At 27.7% G+C, this 17,000-nt stretch overlaps 3 protein-coding genes across 3 annotated transcripts; all 3 read right to left on the bottom strand.

Annotated features, from left to right (window-relative positions):
* Positions 1-566: 566 nt before the first annotated feature.
* LOC145947138 (serine protease inhibitor 88Ea-like) lies at positions 567-1,133 on the bottom strand. The gene has a single exon (XM_083056916.1). The coding sequence runs from the start codon at positions 1,131-1,133 to the stop codon at positions 567-569; it is 567 nt and encodes a 188-aa protein (XP_082913042.1).
* A 5,272-nt stretch (positions 1,134-6,405) lies between these two features.
* LOC145947137 (serine protease inhibitor 27A-like) lies at positions 6,406-9,463 on the bottom strand. The gene is made up of 2 exons (XM_083056915.1): positions 9,424-9,463; positions 6,406-6,968 (listed from the first exon to the last, which is right to left on the bottom strand). The coding sequence occupies exons 1-2, from the start codon at positions 9,461-9,463 to the stop codon at positions 6,406-6,408; spliced, it is 603 nt and encodes a 200-aa protein (XP_082913041.1).
* Positions 9,464-11,486: 2,023 nt separating this feature from the next.
* LOC145947136 (serpin B4-like) lies at positions 11,487-15,136 on the bottom strand. Its single transcript, XM_083056914.1, has 3 exons — positions 15,106-15,136; positions 11,878-12,075; positions 11,487-11,779 (listed from the first exon to the last, which is right to left on the bottom strand). The coding sequence occupies exons 1-3, from the start codon at positions 15,134-15,136 to the stop codon at positions 11,487-11,489; spliced, it is 522 nt and encodes a 173-aa protein (XP_082913040.1).
* Between the last annotated feature and the right edge of the window lie 1,864 nt (positions 15,137-17,000).

The following is a 17,000-nucleotide window of genomic DNA, read 5'->3' as shown; positions in this document are numbered from 1 at the left end:
TTGTGTTATTTTTACACTTTTTCAGTTATTTTAACAATTTAACATTTCAGTGCAATTATCGCAACAACAATAAGTTAAATTAACATATGAATGTGTTATATATTTAACACAAAAATTTTAACGGGGACCGTTTTTAACAAGAGAACACAAATTTTTCAACTGTGTTTCTAATGTTAGTTAGTTAATTAAAACGACAAAAAGATATAAAACAATGAAATTCCAATGCAAAAATTAATGACAATCATCTAACAAATATTTCTAAAATACTTTGAAAGGTACAAGGATTTCTTTTTTCACCATTCAGAAAATTCATTAATTTAATAGGAAGCAAATATAAATTTGTACTAACCCAACAGATTGATCTCCAAATTTTTAAAAGAAGCTAAACATAAAATATAATGCACTCGAAATATAATGCAACCAAACACAACAAATTAACTCTAAAAAAAATATAGTTTCAATAATTAAAACATTAGCCAATAATAACAGAACCATTACTTATTAATAGCCGTTTCACAAAATATGTTTGATTCGTCAATCTCGGAACTTAATTAGTATTTGATCGTCTAGGAATTGGACTCATTGAATTCGTTGAAAGCGCCGACAAAAAGGATTTCTCGTTTATTTTTTTCATAAATAAGCCAGATGGAAGGGTAATTGCAATTTCCATCAACAATCTTGGTGCTCGGGGAGTGCTCTTGCCCAGTGTAGATCAAGGTGGTGGCACGGCCAACGATGCTCGTTTCCATGACCTTGACATGAGCGCGATGCACGATATTGCCGAATTGCAAACTGGCCTCGCAACACGAGAAGCAATAGTCCACATCAATCTTATCGGGCGTCAACAATTGTTCGGCGCCTAGTGCTTTGATCAGCTCATGGATTTTTAGATTTTTCTCTACCTTGAATTCCGGCAAAAAAGAGAAGTTTGTATCACTTTTTGATGTCGCATGACCATCTAGCAGATTCCGAAATTTGCAGATTCCCTCGTCGGTCGACAATCGTTTCATCATAGCATACATGTCAGCATTGGTAGCGTTCTCTTCGACCACCCACTCGTCAGAGATTAATGAAGCAGGTCTGAACACAAACAACGACATGCGGTTTTTGTAGAAGAACTCGCTTACGTGCATGCTTAATTCGTGACAGAAAACTAAAAAATAAAAAAGAAATTAGAACTTAAAAGACAACAGAAAATTGTCAAGATATATCAATGAATTAATAAAATTGGAAATATATTCCGCCCTTGCTTATAAAATAACGAGCACTTTTAAGAATCCATATAATATTTCACATTTTCATGAATTAAAAGCCATTTACGTATTTTGATTTAATTTTAGAAATGTAAAATCGAATTAAGTGGCAACGGTAAAAACAGAAATCTTTTCGTTAACAATTTTAAATATTTAAAAGCAATTTTTATTACTAAAATTTAACTTTTCTGTTAATGCATAATTTTTCTTTTTCCACATTTGTATCGATATATATACATCCGGGTACTATCTTTATGTCATTGCGCATTACAAAGCGACAATTATTTATAAGAACTGATAAGAAACGAAAATTATTTCCCGTTGTACATGAAAAGCTTTGCAAATACAAAGATCCTTTCTATTTTGTTCGTGGAGATGGAAAGTTTCGATATATATTTTTAACATTTAATATTGCTTTGGGTACCCGACTATCCGTTCATTGACCAAAAAATAAAGCGGTTTGTTTTGTACAAAATAAAATATGTCTAGAAAATATGTTTCGATTAATTTAAAAAATTTGATAAAAGATTTATAATAAGTAAAAACATGTAAAATTAATGGCATGCTCACAGCTTTTACGCTCTTGATTGTTAGGAATGGTCGGTTCGTCTGTATCGTTCCAATGAATGACCCTTGTTTGTAATTCTAAATTATGTAAAATTATCAAAACAATATCCATATTATTTCTTATTACGCTTAATTTTACCCAATTATGACAAAAAGAATTTATTATTGTATTGATATATTTTATCATCCCAAAAATAGCATCGGGTTGATCTGCGAATAAATATCCAAAGTTACAGCTGAAAATTCTTGTCATTCTCGACATGGAGTTTTCGGAAAACTTTTTTTCTGGAAAACAACACGCAGTTGCATTTTGGACGACAGAATTCTAGAATCAAAAATATCGAAAGAAATGTTGATAAGATTCTTAATCATTTCTAAATAAAATACTTTTATTTTATTTTTTTAAATAGTTTCATTTACCATTTTTATACGTGTATCTAAATCATTATATTAATTTAAAATACACGCCAAGTGACTTCATTCAAATTAATCTACATATATAAAGAGTCAAAATTAGGTGACTTTAGGTTTGTCTAGATTTCATTAAAGATTTATTATTAAAAAATTATTCAGTGACATACTTAAGATGTATCAAAGTTTCGAATCCTTATTTCGCTTAAAAATATATCCTATTATTTTTTTGTTTCCGTTATTACAACTTAATAAATTCTTCAATGTTGCAGTATTTTAATTTGATAATAATCTTTACATGTTATTTTATACAAAGTAGCATACAAATTATGACTCTTTTATGATTATTATTTCCATTATTAATGCAAAGATGCGTCAGAATTATTTACCTCACCGAGTGTATCGAAGTATTTATAAAGTTTAATATTATTTAATATTAAATAATGTTTGCAGAATTTATTTAAATATAAAATAAGTTTTAAACGCTCTTCAATGACACCACTTGGCATAATAAGGTAAACCATTAAAAGTCCTTCATATATGTTGTACGGACTGAAGACAAAATTTCCCTTTGGCTTGATCTTTATATATTTACGCAAACTTCTGATCGCGAACTTGAAGAGCGCATCGTTGATTATATTTTCTAACGAATAAATAATATAAAAAAATTAAACATAATTGATAAAAAAAACATTTTAAAAAAAGTCGAAATAAATTACAATTAAAATAATAAATTAATTATAACAATTAACAATAATTGTAATTCAAAAAGATGTTTAATACAAAATATGATGTAATTAAAATGTTCTCGACACTTTGCATGTGTATAGAAAAATTGTTATTATTTCTTATATTTAATTTTGAATTTAAAATACAATAAATTCAAAAATATTAATATACTGTTAATCGAAATAGGAATAGAGGAATCGTAAATATATTCGTAAATATATTCTTACATATGTTTACTAACATATCTACATTCAAACTTTTTTAAATATGTAACGAACTTGAAATGATGATTATATTTCCACCAAGTAAAATAAACGCAAAATTCGAAATCGGTCGATTATTATTAATGATGAAATTTAATAGTAACATTTAATATTTAACAATTAGAAGAAATTATATTCTGCAATAATTCTATATATTTAAACATCTGACATTTATTCAAATATGTATATAGTCAGTTGTCTACGAAGTGAAAGCTATACCTTAAAAGTACACTTATTTCGTGTATACCTATATCGCGAAACGATTTTCTAAAATATTGTTAATACCGTCAAACTTCGAAATAATGTACGCAACTCTATTTGAATCTACATAATCGCGAGACTTACTATGCAATGGTCGTTATAACAACGAAATATACAAAATTACAAGTACAGTAAGTTAAAAATTAATATAACACAAAGAAAATATTAGCACTGCATATTTTAATTATCAATTTGTGTAATCGGAACCAAAATTCTTTGATTTTGTAAAAGATCTTTCGATTCACCAACTTCTTCCTGTCGAATTTTCTGCTCCATGTTTTGGCTATACAGTAGCAAAACCGTGGCGAACTTCTCTCGTATATTTGAGTCTGGATATTGTGTAGCCGCCGCTTTTGGATATATTTATATTGAGTGGCGCATGCGTACATTGTCGCCGAATCTTTGTGTTCGACATATTAAATCGACATATTAAATGTGACTTTAGTTTTTTGTATATTTTCGTCGTCTAATTGTAAGACTTTTTCTTTAAGATTATAAGTCTTTTTCTGTACAAATCTAGGGTCACTTTTTGACTTGGTCTTTATCCTACATAAGTATTATAATAGAACAGTTTGATAACTGAAATTGTCAGCGTTAAGAAAAAGTTGTGGAAAATGATTACTCTTTTTATTTGGTTTTTTTTTATGATTGAGGATTATACTACATTTTGCTGAGCTGTCTTTTTAAAATCGTTGAAAGATTCAAAATTTTGTCTTATCGTTTATGAGAAGTTTAGATTTAATTAATAGTATTAATATTTTTCTTCTAATAATAATTTTTAAATATAGTAATAAAGCATTAATATTTTTTAAATATAATTTTTTAATAATTATGTTATTGATAACTCGTAATGAAGAAATTATATTATGCAATTAATTTGATATAAAATAGAAATATATATAACAATAATATATGTCGATGGTTAAAAAAGAAACAATTCAATCCTAAATTGATTACCATCATGTTGAATATAAAGAACAACTCGTCAAAAAACTCACAAAATTGACAAAATAAATTAATATTATTACGCAATGTTAATGTGCGTGAGTGTAATTTTTGCGCTGATATAATTAAGCCAAATGTGAGATAATTTTGTTCTTTTGGTCTTATATCTTGGCCTGAAATTTTTTTCTACAATTTTCAAATCAAAAACCGTCTTTCCGCTGAATTCTTGATATTAGATTGAATATAACCGTTCTATCAAAATCATAATTAAAACGAACATATACATACGAATACAAACACATTCATATATAAATAAACAAAACATATTTGATTTTAATGAAAAGAATTTTAATTTATATATAATTATACAAAAATACGTCATCTCGTACATGATGATGGCAATTATGAAAATATAAGAAAATAGATAGACAGCTATATATATATGTATATACATATATATGTATATAGCATACGTCAAGTGAAAGAGAAGTGAAATATTCATCGATTCTGTTATTGCTGGATCATAAAAAAAAGGATATAGATATAATATATTATCAAAAAAATTAAGTACAATGCTATAGCAATATTATAGCAAAATTAAAACAGTGTTGAGCACATCGCACGTGGTTACACATGCTTGGGAGATGAATAATACTTTTATCTCTTTCGTATTACGTTATGATAGCACAAGTAACATTTTTACAAACTGTATAAGCATTATTTAAAAATATAATAATATAAATGTTGAATTTTGACTACAAAATTATTTCTTCGCTTCCAAATATTTCTTCCATAAAATCCGAAAAAATAATTTAATGATATTTATGACAGAAATGTTATGCATATACATACATACATACATACATACATACATAAATATGTACATATATAATATATAAATGTATATATATTATAAATACTTATGTACGTATATGTATATGTATATGTATATATTGTATATATGTATATGTTTGTATATGCATGTGTATTATATTAATAACTAGTTTATCGAAATTTAACATTTATATATCACCAAACATAATATCATCGCTTTCTAATGTTAGCTGTATGTCCTTCTGTTTAGTTAATTAAAGCGGCAAGAAATTATATAAAACAATGAAATTCAAATACAAGAATAAATTAGTGCATCTAACAAAATCTCTTCCCTTTTCTCGAGTTTAAAAAAATGCATAAATTAGTAGCAAGCGAACATAAATATGTACCGACTCGAATTGATTTCTCAATCTCCAAATTTTTAACAGAATTTGATCATAGAGTATATCGCGCCCGATATATAATTCATCTTAAGGCTCCTGCATACTCGATTGCCAAGTCCGTAAAATTTGTCCAACAGCGCCACATTTGGCAAAACTATAAACTATTAAGCGTGAAAATGACATAAATTATTCTTGCGACTTACAGCGTCATTTATCATTTTAGTGCAGTGTTTCTATTTTTAAAGTAATTGTTATAGTGTTAAAATATACCGAAGACTCTCATTTTGTTATAATTTAATATGTAAAAGCAAATATTTATTTCATTTCGATACCTGTCAAACAGCTGGTTTTCGTCCTTGATTAGGCTCAATTCAATTCAACATATACAATGTTATTTATTGCTTACCCAAACAAAAGGAGAGTTTTCGGTATATTTTACAAGTCGGTTCTATCGGTTACAAACCCTATTTTTTTGAAAAACATTTTTATTTTAGCGTAAGTCGCAAGAATTTTCATGGTATATTTTCTCGCTTCTGACGTCATCAATTCAAGATGGCTGCAGTGAGTATGCAGGAGCCTTAAACAAACAAAAGATTGACTCGACAGAAAAAAATAGCTGCAATAATCACAACATTTTCCAATAATGACAGATCTGTCACTAATAACCCTTTATATAGTATGCATCTGATTCGTGTGTACCTTTAAATAAATTATTTTAATTTATATTCGTTTGTTTAATCTGAGGACGGAGCCGACGAATTAATTGAAAGTTTCGACGAAGAGGATGTTTTGATGCAGCTTGTCATAAATCAGCCAGACGAACGGAGTACTGTAATTCACTTGGAGCATCTTGGTGCTCGAAGAAGACTCTCGTCCGGTGTTAAATAAGGTGATTGCTCCCGCGATGGTGTTCTTTTTCGTGATCTTGACGTGAGTTCGATGCACGACGTTATCCAAATGCATCCTGTGCTCGCCTTTCGCGAAAGATTTGTCCAGACCGATGGTGTCGGCAATCAATAATTCTTCCAGACCTAGAGCTTGCAGTAGCTCGCGAATTTTCAGATTTTTCTCTACCTCGAAGACCGGCCAAAACGAGAACTTTGTATTTTCTCTTTTCGTATTATCATCTAGCAGATTGCGTAATTTGCGGATTCCCTCGTCGGTCGACAATCGTTTGATCAAATCGCGAAGACCAAAGTTGCTAGTGTCCTTTCTGACATCGTTGTCTGGGATCAACAAAGCAGGTAACAACACGAACATAGATGCATTTCCATTCTTGTAGGGATACTCGCTTACGAGCATCCGTAATTTGCGACAGAAAACTAAAAAAGGAAAAATATAGGTAGAAAATATAGGTAGAGAATAACGAAAAGTGGTCAAGATACATGAATCAATAAAGTCGGAAATACATTCGATCTTGGCAAGTAAAATAAAAAGCATTTTTCAAATTACATATAATATTTTACATTTTCAACAATTAAGAACCATTTGTGTAAACATATTTTGATGTGATGTTAAGAAAGAAAAAAAAATGAAATAAGTGGCAAAGCAATAGAAATCAGCAATTTTTATTAGACTAAAAAAAAATTTTTTTTTTGTAAGTGCATAATTTTTTCTTGCATATTTTTACAAACGCGTACCCGAGTATTAACTATATTTTCAACATTTAAAATTGCATCTCGATTTCATTGACAAAAGGGATAAAGCGGTGTGTTTTTTACAAAATAAATTATGTCTATAAAATATGTTTTGTTTACAATTAATTGAAAAAAAATTTGATTATTAAAAAAGATTTATAATATGTAATTAAAGACAGTTGAAATCAAAAGAAGACATACTCACAGTTTTTACGCTTTCGTTTGTCACGAATACTCGGAACTTTTGATGCGTCAAATAGACAAGCTTTTTGAAATTTTTGAACATTGAAACGCAGTATAGTCGTCAAAATATTATCCATATTTTTCTCATTAACTTCACCGGACCACGAATATGATTCTTTGTCTTACTTTTTATTATTTTATTGATACCACTTATCTCCGCCATAATATTATCTAAGATTATGAATCCACCGTTGAAAACGATGTTCATCGGTGAAGGGTCTGCGGAAAATTTACTTTTTGAAATAATACACATATTTTCATTCTCGCAATCAGGGGAAGCCGCAGATGTATTTGCCTAGAGGAAATGTTTGTGAGATTTCTATTCATATTCCTAAAATATTCCTAAATAAAAGACTTCTGTCATTTTTCTAAATTGTTTTATTCACATTTTTACTCATATAGGTTGAATCTTTTTGTTTTTTATATTCTAAAATCGCGCAAAGTTACTTCATTCAAATTAATCTATATAATTAACCTATATTTTGAAAAATCAAAATTAGCAGATAATTTGATAAGCAAAGTTTCTTGATCTTATTAAAAAATTTTTATTATTATGTTGTAGCCATTATTATTGTATTATTATTTTGCAAGGGTTTTATTTGCTAGATATCTTTACATGTTATTTAATACAATGTAGCATGCAAATTTTGATTCTTTCACCATTATTATTTCCATTCATTTAATGCAAAAATGTCAGAATTATTTACCGCTGCGTTTAACTCCGTTTCAAAGCTGTCGTCATTTTTATCAAAATTAGTAATATCCATCAAATAATATTCGCGGTCTTCCGTTAAATAAAGGATACGTTTTATACGCTCTTTGATAGCACCACTGGACATAAGGTAAACCGAAAAAAGTCCCTCATATATGCTAAGCGGACTGAAGGCAAAATTCTTCGGCTTGATCTTCGTATATTTATGCAGACATTTGATCGAGAACTTAAAAAGTGCCTCCGTCATTAATTTCTCTGACAAATAGAAGAAAGATGAATAAGAAAAAACATGAAGCAAAAAGAGATATTATGGAAATAGAAAGCTCTGAATAAATAATTATAATTAAAATTAATTAATTAATTAAATAATTATAATTAAAATTAATTAATTAATTAAATAATTATAATTAAAATTAATTAATTAAATAAATAATTATAATTAAAATTAATAAAATTATAATTAATAAAATTAGTTAATTAATTACAACAATATTAACAATATTTGTAACGAAAAAGATGTTAAATACAAAGTATAACGTATTGAAATTTTTTTCGACAATTATTTTGTATGTGCGCATAGATATATGTTTATTATCTCTTTAATTTTAAACTCGAAATACGATCAAATCAACAATATACATATAATGATAATTGAAGGAGAAATACAAATGTTCAAACTTCGTTTATACTTACCGAACTCGAAGAACAATATTTTGTTCATATTTTTAGCAAGCAGAATTAATGCAAAATGCGAGATCAGTAGATTATTGTTGATAAAATTTAATAGTAATAACTAATACTTAACAATGTGAAGAAATTATATTCTGCAATAATTCTATATATCAAAAATTCTGAAATTTTTTCGAATATTACTTTCTGTTTAGTCGCTGTAAAAGTCATAGCTTAAAATTAAACTAATTTCTAGTATACCTAAAACGCGAAAATATTCGCTAAAATATAATTAATGACTTTGAAATAAAATGTACGCGGTTTTATTTGAATCTCACAAATCGCGAAACTCGTTATATGCAATGGTCACAAAATTATATCGAAATGTACAAAATTACAGAACAATATGTTAAAAAATAATATAGCACAAAAGAGGTATTAGCGCTGTATATCTTAATTATCTGTTTGAAATCGGAAGCAAAATCGTTTGATTTCGTTAAAGATCTTTCGACTTACCAAATTGGCCATCAGACTCCATTGAATCCTCGTGCTCCATTTTTGGTTCTTTAGCAAAACTGTGGCGAATTTTCTGTGTCTATTTGTGCCTCAGTACTGTGTAGTCGCTGCTTTTATTTATTTATATTATGTGGCGCACGCGCATATTGTCGCCGGATTTAATTTTTGCACGAGAAATTGAACCGGATGTGATTTCAGTCTTTTGTACATTTTCGTCGTCTAAGATTTTTCTGTACAAATCTATAGCTATCTTTTGACTTGATCACACCATCCTAAATAAATATTGTAACAGAATAATTTGGAGACTGGAACTGTCAGCGTAAAAAAAACTATAGAAAATAATTAATCTTTTTTATTGATTCTTTTATAAACTGTGTAATTGAGGATTTATTTTGCTGAGCTGTCTTTTTAAAAACGTTAAAAGATTAAAAATTTTGTCTTATCGTTTATAAGATATGGTTTATAAAACGTTTGAAATTAATTAGGTATTAATATCGTTGCTTATAATAATCTTATTTAAAAAGTGTTAAAGCATTAATAATTTTTTTTAACATGTTTTTCAATAATATGTTATTGATAACTGGCAATGAAGAAATTATATTCTGCATTAATTTTATAAACAACACAAATATAACAAAGTAATATATGTCGAGAAAGAAACAATTCGATCTTAAATTAAGTATCATCGCGTCAATTAAATGTAGCAATTCGTAAAGAAAACTGACATTATCGACAAAATAAATTAATAATTATTACAGTAATGTTAATGTGTGTCAGTGTAATTTGTGCGCTGGTTGATCCAAATGTAAAATAATTTTGTTCTCTTAATATATCTTGGCTTGATATTCTTTTCTACAATTCTCAAATTAAAAGTCATCCATCGCTTTGTTTTTTATTTTAGACTGAATATAACCACTCTATCAGAATCATATAATTAATATGCACATATACACACAAATTCAAACACATTTATATACACATAAACGAATCATATCATTGAATTTTAATCGGAATATTTTTAATTTATTTATAATTATAAAAATATGTCATTTCGAACATTGTGATACAATTACAAAAATATAAATAATAGAAATGTATATATTTACATAGCGTACCTCAAGTGAAAAAGAAGACAAATGTCCATCGATTCTGTTATTGCTGGATCATAAAAAGGAAGGATGTAAATATATTAAAGTATCAAAAAAATAAAGTATAATACTATAGCAATATAATAGCAAAATTAACACAGAGTTAATCACATTGCACGGTTACACATATTTGAAAGAGCATAATACTTTTATCTTTTTCCTATTACATTATGATAGCAAAAGTAACATTTTTAATTTGAAAGCATTATTTAAAAATATAGTAATTTGTAATGATGAATTTATACTACAAACTATTGGTTCGCTTCTAAATATTTTTTCCATAATATCCGAAAAAATTATTTAATGATATTTATGACAGGAATATCATACATACTTACATACATACAAACGTGTATGTACATATATATAAATGTGTATATATTATATAAATAATGAAATATATGTTTCAAATATATGTAGTATATGTATGTTTATATTAGTATACATAAACATTGATTTATCAAAATTTAGTATTTATATATCATTAGATAATATCAATGATAGTTAAATGTCTAACTGTTCAGTTAATTATAACGACAAAGAGATGTAAAACAAGATAATTCATATGTAAGACTAAATTAATGACAATTATCTCACAGATACTTCTGTAATACTTTAAAAGAAACAACGATTTCTTCTTTACTTATTCAGAAAATTCATAAGTTTAATACGAAGCAAATATAAATTTGTACTAACCCAACAGATTGATTCATTTCATCGATCTCTAAATTTTTTTACAGAAGTTAATCATAAATATAATGCATTCTAAAACAAAAGATTGACTCCAAAGAAAAAAAAATATAGTTTCAATAATTACAACATTAACCAATAATTACAGATCTATTATCTATTAGTAGCCGTTTCACAGAACATGTTTGATTAGTCAATCTCTGAACTTAATTTGTATTCGATCGTCTAGGAATTAGACTCGTTGAATTCGTTGAAAGCGCCGACAAAAAGGATTTCTCGTTTAATTTGTTCATAAATAAGCCAGATGAAAGGGTAATTGCAATTCCTCTCGACAATATTGGTGCTCGGAGAGGACTCTTGCCCGGTGTAAATCAAGGTGATCGCACTCCCAACGATGTTCTCTTCCGTGACTTCGACATGAGCGCGATGCACGACATTTCCGAAGTGCACACTGGCTTCGCAATGCGAGAAGCAATAGTCCACATCAATCGCTTCGGGCATCAACAATTGTTCGGCGCCTAGTGCTTTGATCAGCTCATGGATTTTTAGATTTTTATTCACCTTGAATTGACCGGTAAAAATGAGACGTCTCTATCATCTTTTGATGTCGTATGACCATCTAACAGATCTCGAAATTTGCGGATTCCCTCGTCGGTCGACAATTGATTCATCATAGCGCACATGTCAGTATTGGTGGCGTTTTTATTGATTACCCACTCGTCTGAGATTAATGAAGCAGGTAACAACACGAACATCGACGTGAAGTTCTTGTAAGGAAACTCGCTTACATGCATGCTTAATTCGCGACAGAAAACTAAAAGATAAAAAAAACGTGAGAATTTAAAAAACAACGCAAAATTGTCGAGATACATCGATAAATCAATGAAATCTAAAATACATTCGATTTTTGTCTGTAACGTAACATAACAAGCATTTTTGAGAATGCATATAATATTTTACATTTTCAGGAATTAAAAACCATTTACGTATTTTGATCTTAAGGCTCCTGGTACATTGTCGACCATGTCGGAATCGTGACGTCAGAGGCGAGAAAATACACGCTAAAATTTTTTAGATGCCATTTCTAAATAAAAACATATTTGCATAAAATAACACTTAAGATCTCTTTAATACACTTCTAAAAAACGCCGAAAACTATCCTATTCCCTTTATAATCAATCAACAGCTGTAAAATATAATATTATGAGGCCCAGTCCGTCTAGTCTTTGCACATGCGCAGTCATTCCGCATGTCAAATTCTGATATCTCGATCATTTTACGGTTGTTGATTGACTATCAAGGGAAAAGAATAGTTTTCGGCGTTTTTTAGAAGTGTATTAAAGAGATCTTACGTGTTATTTTATGCAAATATGTTTTTATTTAGAAATGGCATCTAAGAAATCTCAACGTGTTATTTCTCGCCTCTGACGTCACGATTCCAATATGGCCGCGGTGAGCACCCAGGAGCCTTAAGTTAAAAACGTATAATTGAAATAAGTGGTAAAGCGGTAAAAATGAAAATCTTTTCCTTAATAATTTCAAACATTTAAAAACAATTTTTATTATACTAAAATTTAACTTTTCTGTTAATGCATAATTTCCCTTTTTGCACATTTGCATTAACGTATGTGTACATCCGGGTACAAACTGTATGTCGTCGACACATTACAAAGCGATTATGCAATTATTAATAAAAGCTGCTCAACATCGAAAACTATTTCTTGTTATACATTAGAAGCTTTCCGGATACAAAAATCTATTATTGTTTTTGGAGATGGAAAGTTTCATTTATTTGTTTACATTTTTAACACTTAATATAGCTTTGGGTACCCGGCTATCCGTTTATAGACCAAACAGATAAAGCGATTTGTTTTTACAAAATAAAATATGTCTACAAAATATGTTTCGTTTACCATTAATTTTAAAAAAATTGATAAAAGGATTTATGTAAAAATATGTGAAATAAAATAATATGGCATGCTCACAGCTTCTACGCATTTGTTTGTCAAAACTAGACGACACTCTTGGTGCGTCAGAAAGATAAGTACTTGAATCTTGAAATTTTTGATTATTGAAATTATGTACGACCATCAAAACAATATCCATATTTCTTCGTATGATGCTTAATTTTGCATGATCAGGACGCTCTACTATAAATTTTATTATTTCATTGATACGATTTATCGTCGCGATAATATTGTCGTAGAGATTTGAGAATCTAAATCCGAACCCACAGTTAAAAATTTTTTTCATTCTCAAGAAGGAAGTTTCGGAAAACTTTTTGTTTGTAATAAAACACATTGTATGCTTCTCGGCGGGACAATCATCCTAGAATCAAAAACATCAAAAAAAATTTTGCTAGATTTCAGTTCATTTCTAAATAAAATACTTCTATTTATTTTTGTAAATAGTTTCATTTACCACTTTTATATTATTTTAATGTATCTAAATCTTTATATTAATCACGCCAAGTTTCTTTATTCAAATTAAATCTACATATACAAAAAAGTCAAAACATAACTTGAAGTTATATATCCTATCTTTTTGTTCCCACTATTACAACATATTTAATTTTTTATAGTGGCAAAATTTCAATTTGATAAATACCTCTCCATGTAATTTTATATAACGTAACATACGAATTTTGACTCTTCTACAATTATTATTTCGATCACACACACACACACACACTTAATGCAAAGATGCGTCAGAATTATTTATCGTAAATATGGTATCACCGAGGTATGTATGGAAGTACTTATGAAAATTAATCTCATCTAATAAATCATGTTTGTAGAATGTATTTAAATAAAGAATATCTTTTAAGCGCTCTTCAATGGCACCACTTGACATAAAGTAAACCATCCAAAGTCCATCATATATGTTGTACGGACTGAAGATAAAATTTTCCTTTAGCGTAATCTTTATATAGTTACGCAGACATTTGATCGAGAACTTGAAAATCGCCTCCGACTTTATTTTCTCTGGCAGATAAAAAATGATAATATGAAAAAATCAAGCAAAATTAACAAAAGAGACATATTCAAAACAGAAAGTCAGAAAAATTTACAACTAAAATTAATAAACTAATTGAAAGAATTAACAATAATTATAATTAAAAATATGTTAAATACAAAATAAAATAAATTAAAATTTTTGCGACACTTATTTTGCATGTGTATAGAAAAATTTTTATTATTTTTTAAATTTAATTTTAAATTCGAAATACAACATAATCAAAAGTATAATTACAATGATAATTGAAATAGGAATTGAGAAATAGATTCGTAAATATATTCTTACATATATTTACTAATATATCTACATTTAAACTTTTTTAAATATGTAACGAACTTAAAATGTTGATTATATTTCCAGTAAGTAAAATAAACGTAAAATTCGAAATCGGTCGATTATTATTGATGAAATTTAAGAGTAACATTTAATACTTAACAATTAGAAGAAATTATATTCTGTAATAATTCTATATATCTAAACATCTGATTTATTCAAGTATGTATATGGTCAGTAGTCTATGAAGTGAAAACTGTACCTTAAAATTGAACATATTTCGTGTATACCTAGATGGCGTAACGATTCGCCAAAATATTGTTAATACAGCGGCAAACTTCGAAATTATGTACGCTTTATTTGAATCTTCAACATAATCACGAGACTTACTATGCAATGGTCATTATTACATCGTAATATACAAAATTACGTAAGAACAGTATGTTAAATAATAATGTAACACAAAGGAAATATTAGCACTGTGTATCTCAATTATCTGTTTGTGAAATCGGAGACAAAATTGTTTGATTTTGTAAAAGATCTTTCAACTCACCAAATTCCTCCTGTTGATTTTCCTGCTCCATTTTTGGCTATACAGTATTATAGCAAAATCGTGGCAAATTTCTCTCGTTTATTTGAGCCTCGATATTGTGTAGCCGCTGCTTTTGTATATTTATATTATGTGACGCACGCGTATATTGTCGCCGAATTTTTGTGTGCGACAAGTTAAATCGCACGTGACTTTAGTTTTTTAAATATATTTTCGTCGTCTAAGATTTTGATCTGTACAAATCTAGAACCATCTAGAACTTTGACTTGGTGTCTATCCTACATAAGTATTATGACAGAACAGTTTGATAACTGAAATTGTCAACGTTAAGAGAAAACTGCAGAAAATGATTACTATCTTCTTTTTTTGTTTCCTTATTTATGATTGATTAAACATTTTGCTGAGCAGTCTTTTTATAATCGCTGAAAAATTCAAAATTTTGTCTTATCGTTTATAATACGTCTAGATTTAATTAGGATTTAATATTGTTCTTATAATAATTATTTTTAAATAGTAATAAAACATTAATATTTTTTAATAATAATTTTCAATAATTATATTATTGATAACTCGCAATGAAGAAATTATATACTGAATTAATTTTATAATAAACAGAAATGTAACAAAGTAATATGTGTCCATGGTTGAGGAAAAAAAAATTCGATCCTAAATTGAGTATCATCGCGTTAATTATAAGGAGCAATTTGTAAAAAAAGCTGACATTATTAACAAAATAAATTAATATTATTACGGTAATGTTAATGTGTGTGTCGAGTGTAATTTATGCGTAGTTGAGCTAAATGTGAAATATTTTTGTTTTTCTTGTATATCCTGACCTGATATTATTTTCTACAATTCTCAAATCTAAAATCGTCCTCTCGCTTGATTCTTCATTCTGTACTGAATACAACAATTCTATCAGATTCGTATAATTATTATGCACATATACACAAATACAAACACATTCATATACACATAAACGAAACATATCATTGAATTTTAATGCCAAAGAATTTTAATTTATTTATAATTATATAAATATATGTCATCTCGTACATCGTGATACAATTATGAAAAATACAATTATGAAAATATGAAAAATAGAGAGACACCTATATTCGTACGCTATATATATAGCGTACAAACTCTTTCAAATGAAAGAGGAGTCAAATATCAATCGATTCTGTTATTGCTGGATCATAAATAGGAAGGTTGTAAATATAATATAATATGAAAAAAAATTAAGTATAATGCTATAGCAATATTATAGCAAAATTGAGCAGATGAGTTAAGCAGATTGCACGGTTACACATATTTGAGAGAGAATAACTAAATATATTTATCTCTTTCCTATTACATTATAATAGCACAAGTAACATTTTAATTTTGTAAGCATTATTTAAATATATTGTAATATATATATATATATATATATATATATATATATATATATATAATGTTGAATTTCGATTACAATCTATTTCTTCGCTTCCAAATATTTCTTCCATGGAATCCGAATAAATAATTTAATGATATTAATGACAAGAATATTATACATATATACAAACATACATATGTACATGTGTGTGTGTGTGTGTGTATATACATACATATGTACATATGTATGTACATGTTAGTATACATAAACACTGGTTTATCGAAATTTAGTATTTATATATTATATCATTATATAGATAATATTAACGCTTCACAGTTGAAAAATTTTTGTCAAATTTAACAAATATCACATGTACCAAACGGTCTACAGAAATTTTTGTGTTAATTTAACATAATACGGATATGTTAAATGATTATACAAATATTGTGTTAATATTTTAACACAAAATAAATGCAAACTTTAAGTAAGCTTAAAATAAATTTTGTGTAAAATTAACATA

This window comes from Prenolepis imparis, unplaced genomic scaffold, assembly GCF_030444845.1.
Source record: "Prenolepis imparis isolate NDT839.2.m4 unplaced genomic scaffold, iyPreImpa1.0 SCAF_47, whole genome shotgun sequence".
In the NCBI taxonomy this organism is placed as follows: Eukaryota; Metazoa; Arthropoda; class Insecta; order Hymenoptera; family Formicidae; genus Prenolepis; species Prenolepis imparis.
Note: the sequence above shows the minus strand (reverse complement) of the source record. Positions and strands in the feature narration are given on the sequence as shown.

What these genes read in the sequence shown, in the direction of transcription:
- LOC145947137 (XM_083056915.1), bottom strand. Translation starts at nt 9,463, where the DNA reads ATGGAGCACGAGGATTCAATGGAGTCTGATGGCCAATTTG. An exon ending in GGAGTCTGATGGCCAATTTG is followed by an intron (nt 6,969 to 9,423) that starts GTAAGTCGAAAG and finishes TTCCTTTTTTAG; the next exon opens with TTTTCTGTCGCAAATTACGG.
- LOC145947136 (XM_083056914.1), bottom strand. Translation starts at nt 15,136, where the DNA reads ATGGAGCAGGAAAATCAACAGGAGGAATTTG. An exon ending in AAATCAACAGGAGGAATTTG is followed by an intron (nt 12,076 to 15,105) that starts GTGAGTTGAAAG and finishes TTTATCTTTTAG; the next exon opens with TTTTCTGTCGCGAATTAAGC. An exon ending in ATTTCGAGATCTGTTAGATG is followed by an intron (nt 11,780 to 11,877) that starts GTCATACGACAT and finishes TCAAAGCACTAG; the next exon opens with GCGCCGAACAATTGTTGATG.
- LOC145947138 (XM_083056916.1), bottom strand. Translation starts at nt 1,133, where the DNA reads ATGCACGTAAGCGAGTTCTTCTACAAAAACCGCATGTCGTTGTTTGTG.